Here is a 20809-nt window from a genome sequence, read left to right on the forward strand (position 1 = left end):
AAATGGTTTCAAGGCCAAGCATTTCTACACCTCTGCATGGGTAGTTAGGTTTAATCGAGTTACTATCAAAGGTAGTTAGTATCTGCTATGAAGTTACACTCCTCAAAATAAGATTAAGATTGGAAGATGTAGTTATTCACATTTTATGATTGAAAAGACTTGGGGATATATATATGTAAGGGGTGCAGATTTAAGGTTAGTATCTACTAGAGTTAAACAAGGGTTAAATATGGTTTCTGGATTAATAAATATATTGGAAAAAGTATAGCATAAAGAGTTAGTGTACGGTTCAAAATGAGTTTTGAACTTCAGGTTTTAGTTTTCATGTAGAGACAATCACCATCATTTTGCCCATTTAAGGGAAATAAAATATAGAGTTTCTACTTAATATGACTTTAGGCATAAGTTCAAACTATGGCTAATAAGTATCTATCTTATAGATAATCTCTAGAGTATAGGTATATATTATAGATAATGCATGTCTAATATAAATAACTATAGATATTTAGTATTGATTTTTAAATTTCTGCCTTCTAAGGTTAAGAACCAGAAGATGAACCGCCTCTCTCATAGTATTTGCAAAGTGCGATGTATGTGTAAATGTTGTGAAATATTGCTAAATCACCACCCTATCTTTGCTAGGAGTAAAATAACACAAAATTATAGACTGTAGACTATAAACAAGTACACATGAACTCTAGTGCAGGTAACAAGTAGGTTCTCTAGAAGTATAACCGTCAGGAGAACTTTCTCAAAGACACTTCAGGAAGGAAGTAACACTCATTTTAATGGAACAATTCCCATTTTCGTAGTTCTTCAACTTTTCGGGTTAAAAAAATAGCTGGCTATACTTTTTGAATGACCTGCATATGACAGCGTGCTCTGGGCGCCCATATAGAGCCATCATTAATCACTGGCAAAAGTGCATAGAGAATTGTGCTGACCATGTATAAAAATAAATTTTGGAGCACAAAAGGTTGCATATTTTAATGGTAACAGTACTGTCTTCGTAGCTCTTCAACTTACTGAGTTAAAAAAATAGGAGCCTTTACATTTGTAACGACCCCTGTAGTTCTGACTGTGCCATTTTTTAAACCATTAAGTTGAAGAATAATAGCATATTTGAATATATCAATTGTTCAAATATCAAACCAGCAACATCATACTGTGGTGTATGATTCTATTCTACATTTGAATCTGAATAATCATTAAAGTATAACAAGTATATTGTTGTGTATATGCTTTGACATATTCTTTGTTTTCATTGATTATCAAAAATAAACACGTTTTCATAACAACGATTACCATAATAACACCCTACCTGAGAGCTCATCCTTCAAACTATTCAGCTTAACATTTGTCGAAATTTTTCCTACACCACAGATAGGTTGATCAGAGTTGGGTCCGGTGTGAAGGTTGCAAAATATTGCTAAATCACAACCCTAAATTTGTCAGGAGTCAAATAATACAAGATTATAAACTGTAGACTATAAACCTGTGTACATGAACTCTAGTACAAATAGCAAGTAAGCAGGTTCTCTAGAATTAGAACCGTCATCAGAACTTTCTCAAACGACACTCCTGGAAGGAAGTAATGCTCTCAAACAGCCAACAACTAACCCATAAGCAAATCACTTTCTGTCAGCAAGAGGTATAAAACTAGAGCCAAAAACGTCACTAGGTTTTGCAAAATCAAAACTGAAACCGACCCTCCACAGATCATCAACTTCCTCATGACATATAAGTTGTTTAACTTATTTTTCTCAAAAGCTTAATAATAAATTTAATTAGTATTATTTGGATTATTCGAATTTGGTTTTTATATTCTGATGTAACGCCTGCTCTTCTGGTGCATTTTTTAAAACTTGGAAATCTTCTAAATAAACTCAAAAAAACTGTGTGGAATTTTTAACTGAACCTTGATTTAATACATGACGATATATGGTTTCAAGTTTGAAAAGATGCTCATGAAGAAAATCAGAAATTACATCAGCTGAAACATTGTGAATGTTAAATTCACAGTGATCTCTCATTCGAGTTTAAAATATTGTTTCTTTTTTTATTATTATTTTGTTTTTATTTACAAATTATTTATGTGTAAAATAACTAAAAAAAAGAGGTTCTTCTCAGATTAGTCCTCAAGGTTGTCAATATTGATTATGGATGACCAGGGATGTGTCATGAAAATTGCCACAGGAGACAAATGTCAGGAATGCCTTTGTCGTAGTTATAAGCATTTATATCTCTTTCTTTGTGCAGAAAGCCTTTATGAAGTGGTTGGGTCACACGAGTTAATTACTAACCCTTGAAGGACTACATCCAGTCACTTTTGGAATTGCAGCCAGCAGCCAGAGAATTTCCTGTAACCAATGAAGAAAAACGTCCTTTCTATCCTGCCTTTGTCCACTGGAGAACCGAGCAAACCTATTCTCTACGGGAAGAAATAAAACTTAAAAACAACAAAAAAAGAGCAGACAACTATGTTTGTTAATTAATTGCATTTTCACTTTGACAAAAGGGCTTAAGTAGTTCTTTAGATGACAGATGAAATTACTATCGATCAGCAGAAAGAAATCTGAAAGCAACAAAGAAAGACGTCCCCACTATTGTTCTCCTGTGTCTGTCCACTAGATGCTCAAGCATCAACTAGGTTCATCTGAAGATAATTGCTGACAGATTTTCAACAGTCGAAGGAATTTTCTAATATTTTTTCTTCACATGGATATTGTCCAACTTTTTTCCACTTACACCAAACGGTGTAGGTAACTTCATTGAATAAACCCTTTTGTTGTGGTTATAAAAAAATTCTATAAATGGTAACCCAGACATGATCTGAACACTCCAGATTAACCCAATGGCGTATGTTACTTAAATAAATATACCTTTTTCTTTACAAAAGGCCTTTGTTTTTCTTTCGTTTGATGATATTTTTGCTACAAGATATTATAAGAGTTGGTCTTCTTACATTAATATAGGATCCTATATGGTCATATGTTCACAGTAGTGGCATGCAGAAGTCTAGTCATGCCAAAGCTGATTCATTAATTGTATTCCCCCAAAAATTCAAGTATAAGTCCTAGTCCGGGAAAGAGAGACAGTTTGAATATGATCGTGTGTACCCCCCCCCCCCACGAAGTGGAATGCTCGGGAGGGGGTTCACCCCACCTCTCTACATGTCACTGGTTCACCAACCTGTGTTTCAATTTTTATTTTAATTTTGTAATTCTTAACTTTCTATAATTCTCACATTTATAATTGTATTTCACGTGTTTGCTAATAAATATTTAATTGGGTAGATTCCCCGATTTTCTTAATGTTGCTAAATTGTATATTGTTGGTCCTAACATTTTTTTGTGACCCCCTCCCCCCCATTTCCATATTTTTCAAATTTGGTCTATGTTATCCCTGCAAATACTGAATGCCCACTTACAGGTGCTAGCTGGCTTCGTCGAATAATCTTTTGCTAAATCTTTTATGCCCATGTAAGACCTCAATGAAAAGATGACTAGATTTGAACGAGTGAAATTGTAACGATAAAGGGAGATAAGTCTCGTTTAACTAATCACCGGAAGTCAATGAATGAAACCAAAATCTTGTTTGTGTTTTAACCTGTAAGTTTTGCACGTTTTTTGTTTTTGTTGTTGTTTAAGTAAATCTACGTTTATCGAAACAAAAAACTAACAAACATTAAAATTCTTAAGGTATAAATATTATTATTATGCATTATTTTCCATTTTGATGATCGAACGATAAACACGGGTTTGTATTACTGTACACATAGATTCGAAAAAGTTGTCAAAAAACAAATATATAACAAAAGGCAAGATAAGTAACTTTTCTACCAAACTGGATATGTTTTTCGTGTTTTTATTCAAGGTAACATATTTATTCAGCTAAAAAAAAACATACAGTGTTTACCGATGTATTGGAAAATTCAAGATGCCGCCCCACTCCTTTTCTTTAACACGGTAAGTTTGGGAAAAGGTGTTAGAAATAAAAAACTAGACAAAATACTATAATACGAATATATGTCACCCTATGTTACGGTAGCATATATTGAGCGAGTTTTAACAGTATTTTATCCAGTTTTTTTTTAATTTATAACACCTTTTCCCAAACTTACCGTGTTAAAGAGAGAGTCAGACGCCATTTTGAATTTTCCAATACATCGGTAAACACTGTACGGTTTTCGAGCTGAATACACATGTTACATTGAATAAAAACACGGAAAATATATCCAGTTAGGTAGAAAATTAACTTATCTTGCCTTTGATAACATTTATTTGTTATATATTTGTTTTTTGACAACTTTTTCGAATCTATGTGTACAGTAATACAAACCCAAAGTTTGTTAATTAATTCGATCGTTAAATATTTTTCTAGTTTATTCTTTTCTAATGATAATGTTTCACTGGGAAAAGATTTTGGCAACTAACCCATAATTCTATCCAAAAATGACTAGTGACCAGACCAGGCCAAGTCGCTTGTTTGTCACATTAACAAAAGAATTTTCGAATTTCGCTCTGAAGCACCCAAAATCATGTAGTGACGAGCGACTTGAGTTAGCTGGTGGTTCTTCGTTTTTAGAGCGAAATTCGAAAATCAAAATATTACTATAAAAATTATAGGGGGGAGGTGATTATGGTTCAAGCCCGTCGAAAAACGACGGTAGAAAATTAATTATTAATGAAAATAGTTTTCGAAGACAATTGAATTAACGAACTGAGTTTTGCTAAATTGGCGTAACAACTCTCTTGAACTCTCCAGTTTCTTTTTCTTTCTTTCTTTTTTTTTTTTTTTTTTTTTTTTTTGGTTAACCTGTACGGATAGGGTCCTGACGTCCCGCTTCGTTCTGAGTTAGCGGAAAAAGCCGTCTGACATAAGCGGTGTCGAGGCAGAAAATTACCCTCACTCTAAAACCCCTTCAGCATGGATTTGACAAGCATGAGAAAATTCTGAGGCGAACATTTTCTTACGATAAAATAACATTTTACGAAAAGAAGGACCTATGTGCGGTACACTGCGCCACTGCGGTGCGTCATTTGTCAAGGACAAATGAAAGAAGTAAAAAGGAACAAAAATTATTGTTGGAGGTGCCCTTCCCCCTTCACGTGAAGAAATTATTAGCAACCTCAACAAAATTAAGGGGTTCCGGAATAATTGTGGAGATAGATGAAAGTGTCGTAACGAAAAGAAAATATAACCGAGGGCGCATGAACGCATGATACGACAGAAGTTTTTTTTTGTTTTTTTTTAATTCTAATTATTTGAACTGTTGAATTAAAAAAAAAAAATAGGTATACTAAAAATTCTAATTATTTGTGGAATTTATAAGGGGGTAAAAAATACTAATTATTTAAACTGTTTATTTTTATTTTTTAATTCTAATTATTTGAACTGTTTTGTTTTTTTTCTTAAGTTAACAACTCGGCACTTTATTGAAAGGATAATTTTTCGCCTCGACACCGCCCAGGTCAAACAACTGTTTCCCGAATTCAGAACAAGGTGGGACGTCGGGACCCTATCCGTACAGGTTAACCCCGTGCTGAAATAATAACATTATTATTTAAGAAGCCATTCTTAACATGGGAAGGGTGTTTTGTACCTATTCTGTACTTTAACCTTACAATTGAATAAAAACAAAACATATCATAAAACTTTAATTAAACGGAGAAATACGATTTAAAAAAATAGTGCGGATGATCCGCACTGCGGATCACTGTCTGCATTAGCACCTTATTTTCATTAATAATTAATTTTCGGCAGATTTGCCGTTTAGTTGTACAAATAGCCTCGAAGCCTATTATCACAAAAAGTGACACGTTGGGTCGACACCGGTATATACGATTAATGTGAACAACCACGTTCTTTAACACAAAAAAAAAAAGAAAAGAAATAATGAAAGATAAAGTTTTAAAATGATTAAATGTGTTTTATTTTATAATTTAAAATTTTTATTTTATAATTTAGGGTTTATACTGTACACATAGATTCGAAAAAGTTGTCAAAAAACGCCCAAATATATAACAAATGATGTAAGAAAAACACTACCGAAGGCGATGAAATGGCAAAAAATAGTCCCAAGGTCTAAGGGTTCGTGCCATGCAAACGGTAAATTTGCGGCGAGTTTGATTATCAGAATCGTTGTCAGCGACCTCGAATACCCCTGAAAACCAAATTAACGTGGTCGGTGTTCTGTTCTGTTGTAGCGTAAGGTAACATTTACGCAAGGCAAGATAAGTTACTTTTCTACCTAACTGGATAATTTTATAGTGTTTTTATTTAATGTAACATGTTTATTCGGCTCGAAAAACATAGTGTTTATCGATGTATTAAAATGGCGCCCGACTTTCACACAGTAAGTTTGGGAAAAGGAGTTTAAAATAAAAAAGTAGACAAAATACTGTTAGAAACTCACTCAATATATGTTACCGTGACATAGGCTGACATATATTTGGTGTGTTTTTAACAGTACTTTATATATTTCTTTTATTTTTAGCTCCTTTTCTCAAACTTACCGTATGAAAGAGAGAGTCGGGCAGTCGGGCACCATTTTAAATTTTCCAATAAACACTATGTTTTTCGAGCTGAATAAACATGTTACATTTAATAAAAACACTAAAAACATATGCAGTTAGGTAGAAAAGTAACTTATCTTGCTTTTGATAACATTTATTTTTTATATATTCGTTTTTTTTTTTACTACTTTTTTTAAATCTATGTGTACAGTAATACAAACCCATAATTTAAAATATTGAACAATACAAATAATACGTTGATTAACAAAAAAAAAAGAAAAAATGCAAGATGAAGGTAAAGCTTCAAAGCTTCATCTTGCATTTTTTATTTTATTTGTTAAACAACGTGATTAATTTAAATTAAATTTTGATCATAGGATTACATTTTCAATAATCACGTAAATATAAACAAACGTTTGTTTACATAATCGCTATATACCGGTGTCGACCCAACGCGTCCCCTTTTGTGATAATAGGCTTCGAGGCTATTTGTACAACTAAACGCCAAATCTGCCTAATTTTCTACCTTGTCGTTTTTCGTAATTTTTAAATATGTTCATTACTACGTCATGACAATTGTATAGATACCTTGGTTTTACTTGAAATTCAATATTTCGAATTTCATTCTAATATAACGAAAAAGCATCGCCTTTTGAATTGACAGTTTAAAGGCTTCAAAATTTAATTTGAATTTACCACGGACACATTTTTTTTCTTATTCGTTGGAAATTCGAAAGTGAGTACGAAACCCGGGAACTGAATATAATCTCACGTTTAGCTTATATCGAAGCCATTAACCGTTATAGTATATAAATGAGGTCCGAAAATCCAGCCTCGTTCTGAGTTTGGCTTATGTGGTACCTTGTTACCGGTGTCGAGGGAGAACTTAGCCCCTATGAATAAAGTGCCGAGTTGTTAACTTCGAACAACACAAAAACGAAAAGGTGTAATGTACAACAACTAAATGCAAGATAAGTTTAAAAGAAAAACAAGAAGCAATAAGTAGTTCAACGAATTTTCGAGCATTTATTACTATAGACAACAGGTTTTTTTTTTGGTTTTTTTAATTAAACAGTTCAAAGAAGTAGAATTTTTTGTGCTTATGTATTTTTGTTACCGCGTTCTTTCTTAAATAGTATTTTCAAGTAAAATTCAAGTTTTACGATATCTTAAATTGTTACGTGAAAGTAAAGAACAGTTTGAAAACACTCTCCTCATGTTAAGAATGGCTTTCTAAATAACGTTATTATTTCAGCACAGTAACAAAAGTGCATAAGTACCTTTTTAATTTTTAAATCCAACTCAACAGTTCAAAGGATTAGATTTTTTTTTAAATCAACAGATCGAAGAATGTACATTTTTTAAAATTCAACAGTTGAAAGAATTTACAGTTTTAAAAATTTAACAGTTCAAAGAATTCACATTTTTTAAAATGCAACACTTCAAAGAATTATTCTAAGTTCTCCCTCAACACCGGTTACAGACCAACCTTTCCCCGAGCTCAAAACGAGGTTTAATTTATAACCCGGTTAGCTTGCCAAATGTTATTGATTAGCCTTGTTTGACTTCGCAACCGGTGACAGAGCAAAATTAGGTGTTTGTTAAGGTAGAGTTTACAAATCGATTTGTTTAATATGTTATTTGAAGCAAAAATAATATTTTTTTTATTTTATTGTTATGTCGAAAATAGTAATATATGGAAAAATTATGAAAAATCATTGAGTAAAACAACTGCTATTGTGTTTTTAGTAAAATAAAGTCTATCACGCTCAATTTGTAGGACTGTGTAGTATTCACTAACTTGCAAGGGTGTGAGTCAGCATCTACTGATTCATAATCAGGATCGATCAATTTTTAAGACTGAGTTTGCAGGCGCAGGAATCTCTAGAAGTCAAAAGTAGTAGAATATCCGCGGGATTTAACGTAATCTCTGATTTGCAAAAGGTTTCCACCAAATCACATTGTAGCAGAATTAGCAATAACTGAAATGGGGAGAAATAAAGAGCTTACCTTGGATACGTCTGTTGTGTTGCGGGCTGAGCGGGAGAGAGAGTTCCAAGATGGCATCCATGGGTTTTTACTGCCGGTGATCCCATGCAATTCTCACAGAATCACATCTGCTCTCACGTGATTATGCAAATATATAATTCCCGGCTGCTATAAAGGCAGGTCACTGGGGAGCTGTTAGACAGTGTTCTGCAGATTGTGTGTAGGTGGTTCTGGCGTTTGGATTGTTCTTTTTGACAAATCACGTATCTGCAAGAAGCAAATTTTTTCTTCTGCTTTTTTTTTTTGTCTCCTTCTTTCTCTATGGTTATTACAGCCAAGAAACCCCTCTCTTCTAGAGGTGGGCGGTGCAGGGCGAAACTGACTATTTCCTATCTTTGTTCCTGAGTTTTGCCTACTACATTTTGCTACAAGCTATTTCGGCACGACTATGGTGAAGGTGTGGATAAGCAGTGATATCATCAAGCTGTTCTCTGGCGAGGGAGATGTTGTAGCATGGCTGAAAAAGTGAGACTTGTGATGATGTAGCGAGTCTGCTACCTTTATATCTGGAAGGTAATGCACTGGCCCTCTACACGGAAATGGAAGAGGATGATCAAAAGAAGATAAACCAGATTGAGGCCTGATTAAAAGAGGCATTTACTGACGACACGCTTGCAGCATACAGAAAAATAACTATGGTCAGATGAGCTGGCGAACGTGTGGATGTTTACGCCAAAAAAATCAAGCAGTTGGTTGGATTGGCCAGGTTCACAGGAGATAGCTTAGAGAGACTCACGAAATTGACTTTCGTCACTGGGTTCCCTGACGTCATCTCAGTTGCTCTTCAACAGGCACCGAAAATCGAAGCCCTGACCATGGGGGAGCTAATGTCAAGAGCAAGAATTTTAACGACGACTGGGGAACAAAATCAGGACATGGTTGTGGCCACACGCTCACCCAACAAGAACAGGGCCAAGAATATTCCTGTTAGTATGACCTTTTTTAAATGCAATGTTAAAGGCCACCTTGCAAAGGACTGTCAAAAATGCGAAACAAGGTGTTACCGGTGCAGTGAGAGTGCACACTGGGCTTGGAACTGCTCGGGAAACGAGCAAGGGGAGGACGCATAAGCACCAGTCTCCTTCCCCACCAAGATGCGAACATGACGCTCCCAGTGACAAACATCCATTTTGACGGAACGCGATGTTTGGTACTTATTGATACATGATGCGCTAGGATAATTTTACATGCAGACCGGTGCCGGTCTTGGAGAAAAACGAACATGAATGTCGAAACGATTGGTGGAATATCCCATATGTACTGCAGTGTTGGAGTGGTCTCTCTATCCACTGATGAAGGTGTGTCTGCCAGAATCGATGTGTTGGTAGTGCATGGCAAACTGCTGGGGTTTGACTTACTTCTAGGGATCGACGCCATAAAGGCTCTGGGAGGTGTCGTTATCAAGCCTACAGGATCAGTGCGGCTGGGTGGCAGGAAAAATATTAAATACACAGCCATTTCTATTAGTGAATTTCACCACCACCTTTGACCATCAAAACCGAATGTGGACCGCATCGTGGAAGTGGTCTGAGGACCACCCCCCAGAAAGGCTACACAATTGAGTGTCAGAATACCCAGTGCCAGCAGAAATCCGTGAAAAATACACGCAGGAGCTCCGCACCTGAATAGATAATGGTTGGCTCGTGCCGTACCCAGAGGATAAATTGGGACCCGCCAAAGGCCTAATTCCCCTGATGGCTGTGATCCAGCAGAACAAAGCCAAAGTGTGCCCGGTGGTGGACTACCAGGAGCTAAATCATTACGTAGACACGTTTACGGCCAACGCAGATGTTTGTGTGGCTAAGCTGCACGAATAGAGACAAAAAGGTGTTAATGTATCTCTACTGGACCTCAGGAGAGCATACCTACAAGTACGAGTCCATGAGCCACTGTGGCCAAACCAGACTGGAAATCGATGGGAAAAAATACTGTCTGACCCGTCTGGGGTTCGGCTTGAATGTGGCTCCCCTGATAATGAGAGCAATTATCAGCGAAGTATTATCCCAGGAAGAAGTTGTAAGCCACGCAGCATCTGTTTACATTGATGGCATTTTTGGTCAATGAAGACGTGGTGCCTGTGACTCGTGTAAGAGAACACCTAGCGCAGTTTGGATTGGAGTCCAAGAACCCGGAGTGGTTGAAGGACGGGGCATGAGTGCTGGGATAGCAGTATCAGAATTTTTGTAGGAATTTTTGACACCCCTAACATGAAACTGCGAATACAATATAAAAATCTCGTAATTTCTCTGTTAAAAGTGGGTTATTTATTTTCTTTATGGATTATACTTCCAAAATAAACTATTACAGTTGTTTTAAAAGTAATAGAAATATTTTTTTTTTTTTTTTTTTAAACAGTAATGAATTTTCCGAACTCAATATTTTTCAATTTTTAAACTTTAAAAATCTATCAAAATTTTTCTATTGATTCTATTTTTACGATATTTTCAGGGTCAATGTGAAATTTTATGTTCTTTCCAATAAACCGAATATAATATTTTAGACAAACGTTTTTTTTTAAATTCACGCCCCCCCAAGTGTCACCCATTTTCAACTTTCTCTTAAAAAGTAAATAATTAATTTATGTCGGAGAGTTTTATATATCACAAATTGAAGAGAAAAGGTCAATAAATAATATATTCAAATTTAAAACAAAAAAAATCCCTTTTTTAGAAATTTACCTGTAAAGTCCGAAGTTTAAAACCTTATTTTATAAGAACACATTGTTTTTTTTTGTCTTTTTTTTTTTTTAATGAAACCTTGGTCCTTGCTCCTTTAATTGAAAAAGAAATTAGGGCTTGAATTACATTTTTCGAGGAGTTATAAGCTTGGAAAGACAGGGGGTCGAATAATTCACGCCTCTCATTTTGAAATGTCTATTAAAAAGTAAATAATTAATTTATGTCGGGGAGTTTTATATATCACAAATTGAAGAGAAAAGGTCAATAAATAATATGTTCAAATTTAAAACAAAAAAAAAATCGCTTTTTTAGAAATTTACCTGTAAAGTCCGAAGTTTAAAACCTTTTTTTTTAAAAAAAACACATTGTTTTTTTTGTTTTTTTTTTTTAATAAAACCTTGGTCCTTGCTCCTTTAATTGAAAAAAAAATTAGGGCTTGAATTACATTTTTCGAGGAGTTATAAGCTTGGAAAGATGGGGTGGAATTATTCACTATTTTCACGAAATTTCTGACACTGCTAGTGCTGGGATTGACGGTCGGGATGGAACACAGTGAAATGCGGTGGAAGCGAGGAAATGCAATTCCAGAGGCTCCCAGCATTGTTACGCGATGAACAATGTTCTCACTGTGTGGTCGACTTGTTGGGCATTTTCCGGTGTGCGGTTGGCTTTGTGTGGCTTGTGGAATACTCAGAAGGAGAGTAAGTTCAGTAACAAAGGGCTGTTGTGATCAAGCAAGGGATGCCGTACTGCATCGTATGATGTTCAAGACCTTAGAATCTGTGCAGCAGGACGATCTGGCCCGGGGAAATTGGTGTGTGGACGGCAAAGAACTGAATGTATGGGTCGATACTAGCTCCTTAGCAAACGGTGCAGCCTTGGAGATGCATGAAACTGTTGGAAGATGCATCTTGGCTGCGACCTGAAGATGACTCTTAATACATCAAATTAGTCGAACTGGATGCCATATTGAAAGGCATCAATTTGGCTCTTCAGTGGCAGAGCAAGGTGCTACACAAAGACAGATTCTGTCTGAGTATACCATTGGGTCTCGGACACGCTAACTGGAAAGGCGCGAGTATGTAACAAAGCAGCAAGCGAGATGCTCATTAGGAGGCGACTAAGCGCTCTCAAGGAACTCAAGAAAGAGTACCCGACAAAGATGACTGCCCCCCTGCCTTGTTTGAAATCATGAGATTGGGGGAAGTGTAGCAAAATTAGCAATAACCAAAATGGGGAGAAATAAAGAGCTTACCTTGGATACGTCTGTTGTGTTGCGGGCTGAGCGGAAGAGAGAGTTCCAAGATGGCGTCCATGGGTTTTTACTGCCGGTGACCCCATGCAGTTCTCACAGAATCGTGTCTGCTCTCACGCGATTATGCAAATATATAATTCCCGGCCACTATAAAGGCAGGTCACTGGGAAGCTGTCAGGCAGTGTTCTGCAGATTGTGCGTAGGTGGTTCTAGTGGTTGGATTGTTCTTTGTGATGAACCACATATCTGCGAGAGGCGAATTTTTTCTTCTGCTTTTTTTTTGTCTCCTTCTTTCTTTACGGTTATTACAGCTCTTCTAGAGGTGGCCAGTGCAGGGCGAAACTGACTATTTCCTATCTTTGTTCCTGATTTTTGCCCACTACATTTTGCTACACACATCCTCACATATATAAAAATAAAAACATGAATAACTCCGGAAAATAACGACACCTGATAACCTGATAAAAGAATGTATTGAAATGAAATAACATTTATTCACACGTTACAGAAACATTAATTCAAATTGTTCCAACGTTAAGGTTTTTTGCAACGAATGTTCATTAGGCAGGCTCAGCTAAATGAGTGTCTCGTGAAAAGGGCATGAAATTTAAGATTATTGATTTTTGTGAACAGAGGGACACAAGTGGTTATTTTCTGAGGAGAAGAAAATAGTCATTAAACGATGTAAGCAGAATGCATGCATGTGTGTGTGTTCATCACATAAGAAAACAGTAGTTTGAAATAAAATTTGGTTATGAAGAATTAATTTTTGTTCAGTATGGTAACTTTCCATGGTGAGAATTTAGGTGCATGACGTGTGCAAAATCATGTTAGATGATTTAACGTCTCACAAGGATAGAGTCTTTTAGACACATGTCAGGCTGGAGAAATCTGAAGAGAAACTGATTTTATTTTCGCGGACGAATCCTTATATACAGGTGTCCTGGAATATTCCAGCCTGTTTGTTGTATCACTGCATGTAGAGTGCAACATAGTTCCTTTATTGCATGTGTACGGCTGGGCAAATTAGGATATTGTAATCCTATGTGTTCTGATATCCGTGGGTGTTGAAATGGTTATTGCTATGAAAATGTCTCCACTGAAGGTTTGTTCCGGCTGTATGTAGTGGTTGCTACAGGTTAAAACAAATCGGCAATCATTACATTCGCAAAAGGGGAAATAAGTATGTCCTCTGTATTCGCAATCTTAAAGGTGTTAAAAACATTTAGGGAAAATGCAATTTCCTCTAATTTTCCATAAAAATTACTTTTAACTATACATAATTTTATACTCAATGAATTTTCATAATTTTTGAATATGTTATCATTTTTGACATGACAAGTAAGTACTGTTGTTTTTGTTTAAAACAACATTTAAAAAAAAAATTGATTTGTCGACTCTATCTTAATAAGCACTGCAAATTAATCCACCCTATAATTTGTTATCTGATTTTTGCAGATTTCTTTTGTTTTTCATTTTTATTTTGCAAATATTAATTTGTTTCCTTGAATTTTTTAATTGAAATTATTTTTTGTCATTTTTATTCTGCAAATATTAATTAACAAATAAAAGAATAGGTGCTTATAAGAATGTGTCACCCAGACTTAGAGTTAGTGATAGAGGTAAGGGAAGGTATGTTTTGTTTTGTAAGGAACTAGTAATAAAATTAATTCTTCTTAAAAATGAAAAATTAAATGTCAAATGTATTATAAATTAAACATCATAATCCAATATAGAATATTGCAGAAGATATTGTTTTTGAACTAAAATTTAATCCGAAAAAACAATCAGGAAACAAATTAATATTATTCATTCAACATAGTTCCTTTATCGCGTGTGTACGGCTGGGCAAATTAATAATATTCATTCCCAAACTAATTAGGTGATTATATTGAATTTTAAAGCTTAGCTGCTAGGTGTAAGGGTTGATAATGTGAGCTACATTTAGTTTCATTTAGTTTTATGCAAAGTGGGGAGGAAGTAATTTGTGGAAATTAAGATATCTCCAATTTTTGTGAAATTTAAATAATAGGTATTAGTCATCAATTCATAAATATTCACCAAATTTCAGTTTCTTTGAATTATTTCAAAGGGTTTTTAGTGGGCATAATATGAGCACAACCACCCATTTGAAAATTCAAATATTTCAGATTAAATTCGATCCAGTCATAAGATACCAATTATGAAAGGTTCGCTTAATATCTTGCTAAGACCCGTTAAATTTAAGTCTTAAATTTTAGATATGACATAATACAATGATACCAGTTGTTGTATCTGAACACCTGGCATGAATTTGGTAAATAATAAGTGTATGGAAGCAAGACGGACAAAGAAGTTTAAAGTAAAACTTTTATTTTGGATGGGCTAGTGAGGTTTGTATTCTCCTCTGTTAATTGTCAGGATGTGCCACTGTCCATTGAGTCAACAGAGGTAGCCAGTTTAATGTAGATAGCAGTCTTTGTTCCTGGAACTGTTGAGTGTATTGTTGATTGCTGGCGCTAACAGTGATGGCCTTGTTGAGAAGATGGTAATGGCAGCAGCTGTGTTACTGATTGTTGAAAAGATGGTGACAATGGCGACAGAGCTGCTGCTGATTGTTGTGGAGATAGTGACCACGCTCCTCAAGGACTAGACACACACTGCTGCTGCTGTTGGTAACCGGTCAAATTTATACTTTGCATGCCGATGTAGTTTAAGACATAACAGCCTTGGCAGGTTGTGTTAATGTTTGTGTTTTGACTCACAGTAAGATAATATCTTTCTCTGGGGTTTGTTTACTAGTTTGTTTCAGATTAATGCTGATAAATTTGTGTATATATTCAAGTAAAAATTATACTCGCAAGGGATACCTTGAAGTATTCGTGCCATTACACGTCCTGGGAGACTTCTGAACTCTGATGTCCACATTTTAGACCTGATTATTTTTAAGCCAAATAGTCCTTTCTGGTATTCTTTTTTTTTTTTTTTTTTTTTTTTTTTTTTTTTGCTAAAATGAATTGTGAATTATACTGATAACGTGGACACAGAAAAAACAGTTTTTAATGCCTTTGTATGTTAAATATGCCCAATTGGTTATGTCAACGAACAGGGTTCGTTTTCAGTGCCACCATTTCTGTCCTGGGATCAGTATTCTTCTAATTCTTTTACATAGTCATTCAATATTAATTATTCATCAAATTTAAATCATAGTTCATTCAGGTTGCAAGTGCCATGTATGCTTTTACACATATAAAACATAATCCCAAAATTATGCCATCCATTTTCTAAGCATTTTGCATATAACTACCATGGTGTTAAATATTGGTTGAGTGCCCATTCAAAATTGGACCCCTTGAGTATATAAAATGGTAAGTTGAGAAAAGTTCAGTCAGATTCAACTTTCTAAACTAAAGGTTATGTTTAGTAGACTGTGGAAATTATTAGAAACTGATATGATGTCACATAACTCAAAGAGAGAGTGAGAGAGGAAGATAGTTTCTTTGCAAGTGTATTATGTGTGAGCATGTTAAATTGAAATGCACAGACAGGATATGATTAAACTATGATTATCTTTCATGCTTCTATTCTCCTTCTACCTCCACTTGTTAATGATTTGGAAAGAAGATCAAGTCAGATAAACCTCCTTTGTATTCTAACAGGTTTATCTTGGCTTATTTCTTTTTGAAGGTATAAACGAAGAGCTTTAATTTCAGCGCGGAAGGCCTATATGGAAGGGCCATGGAAACGGTGCATACGTGATTTGATTTCAGGATGATAGGCTCAATTTGGAAGGGTCATGAGAAGGGTCACATACAAGCACAAGCAACTTACAAGCTATGGATAATAATTGTGAACTTTTATGTGTTTTTGTAATATAAAAGCTTAGATTACAGTTGTATACTCCCAATATATCATGTTAGATGATATTTGTTTTCTGCATCTATGGTACAAGGTTGAAATGCAGTAATAGTCCATGTTTGTTCCAATGCTTATATTTGCTAACCAGGTGTGTTATTATTGGGCTTTACATGATATCTGTGCTCTCTCGGTACTATTGTTACTTTTTTATTTTCATGTTTTAAGTTAATATTGTTCTTGTTATTTTATACTGACAGTTGTCTGGTGAAGATGAGAGAAATGTCTTGGGCTTCAATCTGGTGATGGGAATGGATATAAAACCACCATAAAATAAGTTTGGAAATGTGACAACAATTCTATGACTGCTGTTGTCAAATATGATGGATTGTTTGAAGAATAGACTGAAGAAATGAAAGTTGATGATCTTTTCTTGTCATCTCCAAGTAAGTTTAACTTTGGTTATCTCCTAATATGCAGAATTATTTTCTCTTTAGATTAAAGTTTCTCAATGGAGAGTAAGTTCAAGGAACTTCTACCCTTAACCCACAATGCAAGAGCATTTGAGAATTATTGACTATTTAATCGATAATATAAAAAATGGGTGGACATAAATTCTGTAGAATTTCAAGTGGTCTGCCTTCCATTATTTTTTCAAAGAGGTCAGACGATTTCTTGAGTGATCTTTTTTCTTAGTTAAAAATTCTTCGCATTGCAGGCCTGTCATTTGTAACATGTAACTATGCATCTAGATTAAACATGCAGCATTGTGCATTTTTACACTAATGCAGTTTGTCATCTTTCTCTTCCATGCTTCTATGCACTGCTACGGATTCTTCTAAGATACCACTCCGCTCCATCATTATGATTGTTTTGATGGCCTCTACCCATTCAAAGCAGGTCTCCTGGAGTTTGGGGGCAGAAGAAAAGTCACATGGAGCAAGTTCAGGTAAATAGAGAAGTTGCTGGATGCTCAGATTAATATAAGCAGATACATTATTGTGGTGAATGAGAAGAGTTGTAAACAAAAGCCAGTAAAAAAAGAATCCAATGGTTGCAGAAAGCTAAGATTAGAGTTGTAAGACTTTGCCTTGAATTTTTAAGAAAATGTGCCTAGATGTATGCAACCTGATAGACAGTGATTGTTACTAGTAAAAGAAAAAAAGAATTTCAAACAACACTTTTACATTACATTACACTAATCTATATTACATTACACTAATATAGATTGCATTACACTAATCTACATTACATTACACTAATCTACATTACATTACACTAATCTACATGACATTACACTAATCTACATTGCATCACACTAATCTACATTGCATTACACTAATCTATATTACATTACACTAATATAGATTGCATTACACTAATCTACATTACATTACACTAATCTACATTACATTACACTAATCTACATGACATTACACTAATCTACATTGCATCACACTAATCTACATTGCATTACATTAATCTACATGACATTACACTAATCTACATGACATTACACTAATCTACATTGCATTACATTAATCTACATGACATTACACTAATCTACATTGCATTACATTAATCTACATTACATTACACTAATCTATATTACATGACACTAATATACATTGCATTACACTAATCTACATTATATTACACTAATCTACATTGCATTACACTAATTTACATAACAATTTTATTGACTCAAAATCGGAAATCCTATGTCTGTATTTTTGTCTAAGAGTAACCAATAAGCAAAAAATGACTCACCCTCTCAGCCTCTCCCAGCTGCCAAATCTATCCTATATCTGACTGTCTTTGTGCCCCCTGCTGAATCATTTCTAACCATTATCATAACTTCATTATCTAGGCTTACTATCTTTTTTTTTCATTTTAAGTAATGCACATATTTTTAGATCCAAGTTTAACCCCTCTCTTGTTGATCAGTATATGTTTATCTCTCAGACTGAGCGACTGTGTTCTGTTTTACTCACTAATGTCATTAATTCTTCAAGTGTTGTTTTGTTGGGAAATTTAGAATTTTACGATTCACTACTTAATCACAATTTGTGTCACATTTTTTGCTTTCTTATGATTGGTTGTGAAATAAAAGTCTTTGTTTCACCTAAAAAGGTTACCTTGATTCTGAAACCCAATATTGGTCTGGGTGCTATTTCAAAATTAGTCTTAGTATTTGTTGATATATCAAAATCGAATATATTTGAAGTTTTAAAGGACGTGTCCTCAGCTGTCTTAGGTTAGAAAGAAACTTAAAGATTCAGTACTACTTTCATTATGTTTCCCAGAAAATTGTTTATCGAATGGAAAATGTGTCTACAGGATTTTTCAATTGTAATCATAATTTAGTTTGTTACTGAAAATTATCTCCTGAGAATTCTGTTTAATTGATAGTTTAATATCAGTGTAAAAGTTACATTCTTGTGACCGTTCTAAATCACAAATGAAAAATGATTCTTCAAAATTGTTGTTTTAAAAATTCACTCAAACCATTGAGATGTCCTCGTCTTGTCTGTCACTCTGATATGAAACATATGACCTTTTGGACTAAATTGTTCATTTAATAAAATTTGGTGATATTTTATTAGTTCAAAATGTGTGAACCCTTAATTTTTTAAATTAATTATTCCATAATTTAACTCAATTAAAATTACAACAGCAAGTTCCTTGATGTGTCACAACTATACTTTATTTGATTGGCTATGTAACAGAAAACATTTCTGCTTCAGATGTGATAATGTCATCTACCAGTGATAAAGCAGACGAATCTTTATTTAAGCCTTTAAGAGGAGATGAGGAGGCAATCAGAATTCGGTAAGTACAACTTTCAACTGTAAAACCTAGCCCAAAATTATCAGAGAAGAATACTAGAAAATCAGGTGATTAAAAGATTCAGTTCAAATGCTATAGTCAAATGAGTAAGTTCAGGATACTTCTGTCATCACTAATCAGAAGAAAGACATGTATGCAGCGTGATAATATATGGAAGTGAAGGGAACTTCTGCCATTACTAATCAGAAGAGTATTATCAGTGTTAACCAAAGAAAGAGTTTATGCAGTGTGATGATATATGGAAGTGGAGCCCAGCCAGTGACAGTTGAGAACATGTATTACACAGAGAGAAATGATATGATGAATGGGTAATGTGAGTTTTAAAAATGTGCTTAAATCTACTGACCTCAGAGGTAGATTACATTTGGGTAGTGCAAGGAGATATACAGAACAGGAGATTTTAGTGATATAGTTGCGTTGGAAGAATGTTTGAGAGTTCTTAAGTTAGCGGGCAGTTTAGGTAGGAGAGTCTGTTCATAGAACTAAGGAAAACATCTGAGAAAGTGACATGAAGGAATAAATAAAGGCCTAGTCAGAGAAAGATTGTTTTGGGAGTTGATTTCTAAAAGCCATTCAACACATGTGTGGTTAAATTAGTCAAGTCTTAATTGTTAGAGTTGACACACTGCTGCCAAAATTACTTCATCCAAAAATTCAACTCTCTGCTATTACTCTCTCAACTTCAAAAGCACTTCTGCTGATCAAACTCACTTCTTCAAAATTCAACTCCAAAATGAACCCCTCTCTGAAAAATCAGGGATCTTTTATCTCCAACCAGAAGCATCACATTTGCATATTAGGTAGTAACATTGCAGGCATATAAAGAGATAAGATGGCCATTTTTATTTCTTTTTTCTTCATTCATTTTTGTTACACCCAGATTTGTACAATTTACACAGGGCAGGTTTGTAACAACTTTTTAAACATTTCAGGCCACAACATGTCAGCATGTGAAGTAGACATTTGATTTTTATTTCTTTTCCTAGTAAAAAATTCAAAATAAAAGAAAGTCAATATTTTCTTATTTTTTTTAGGGAGAAATATGATTCTTTGGATGAGGATGTGGGTCTTCAAGTTAATAAAAGCCGACGTACAAGTGGGAGAAAGCTAAGTGAAATGTCTCTCCTGATTGATGGTGAGACCTGGAAGAACTGCAAACGAGGAAAGGGTGACCAAAAACGAAAAACAAAATCTCCAAATATAAGGAAATCTCCGGTGGCTGTGGTCTGTCTCAAAAGAAACAAAACCAATGAACCTTTGGTTGGTCATTCGAAAGTACAACTATCTTTCAGGTAATTATTAGAATTCTAAAAAACTAATTTATGCAAGAATGAGAGTCCTCCATTTGTTTTGCAGAATTTTTCTCTTTTAAGTGAATCAAGAAAGTGAATTTCTAATTTTTAAGTGAATTTCTGCTAATCACTATGTACAACTGTGCCATCCCTCACAATAATCACTGGCCCACATTGTTTGCTGTGGTTTTCTATTCATCTTCATCTCTTCTCATTCTGGCTGTGTTGTCTTGGTGAAATGAACACTGGTTAACAAGTATAAAATAAAATTGAACAGCGCAAACTCACAAGAGAAAACACAACTCAGTGCACCATCATGTATAAACTAGTTAT

At 34.6% G+C, this 20809-nt stretch overlaps 1 protein-coding gene across 4 annotated transcripts in view; it reads left to right on the top strand.

The window, feature by feature from the left end:
* Positions 1-3549: 3549 nt before the first annotated feature.
* The window catches only part of LOC145245954 (DNA excision repair protein ERCC-6-like 2), a 110061-nt gene continuing 92801 nt past the window's right edge, over positions 3550-20809 (top strand). The window contains exons 1-4 of one of the 4 annotated variants that reach the window (XM_080107723.1): positions 3550-3611; positions 16595-16780; positions 19082-19166; positions 20219-20476. In XM_080107723.1, coding sequence (XP_079963849.1) covers positions 16747-16780; positions 19082-19166; positions 20219-20476 — 377 coding nt within the window. In that variant the 5' untranslated portion in view covers positions 3550-3611; positions 16595-16746. Of the gene's footprint in view, positions 3612-16594; positions 17284-19081; positions 19167-20218; positions 20477-20809 lie in introns of those variants that run through there. The other 3 variants (XM_080107724.1, XM_080107722.1, XM_080107725.1) reach the window with 3 other exon arrangements.

This window comes from Euprymna scolopes, chromosome 23 (genome assembly GCF_053919585.1).
Source record: "Euprymna scolopes isolate OS-2025 chromosome 23, ASM5391958v1, whole genome shotgun sequence".
NCBI lineage: Eukaryota > Metazoa > Mollusca > Cephalopoda > Sepiida > Sepiolidae > Euprymna > Euprymna scolopes.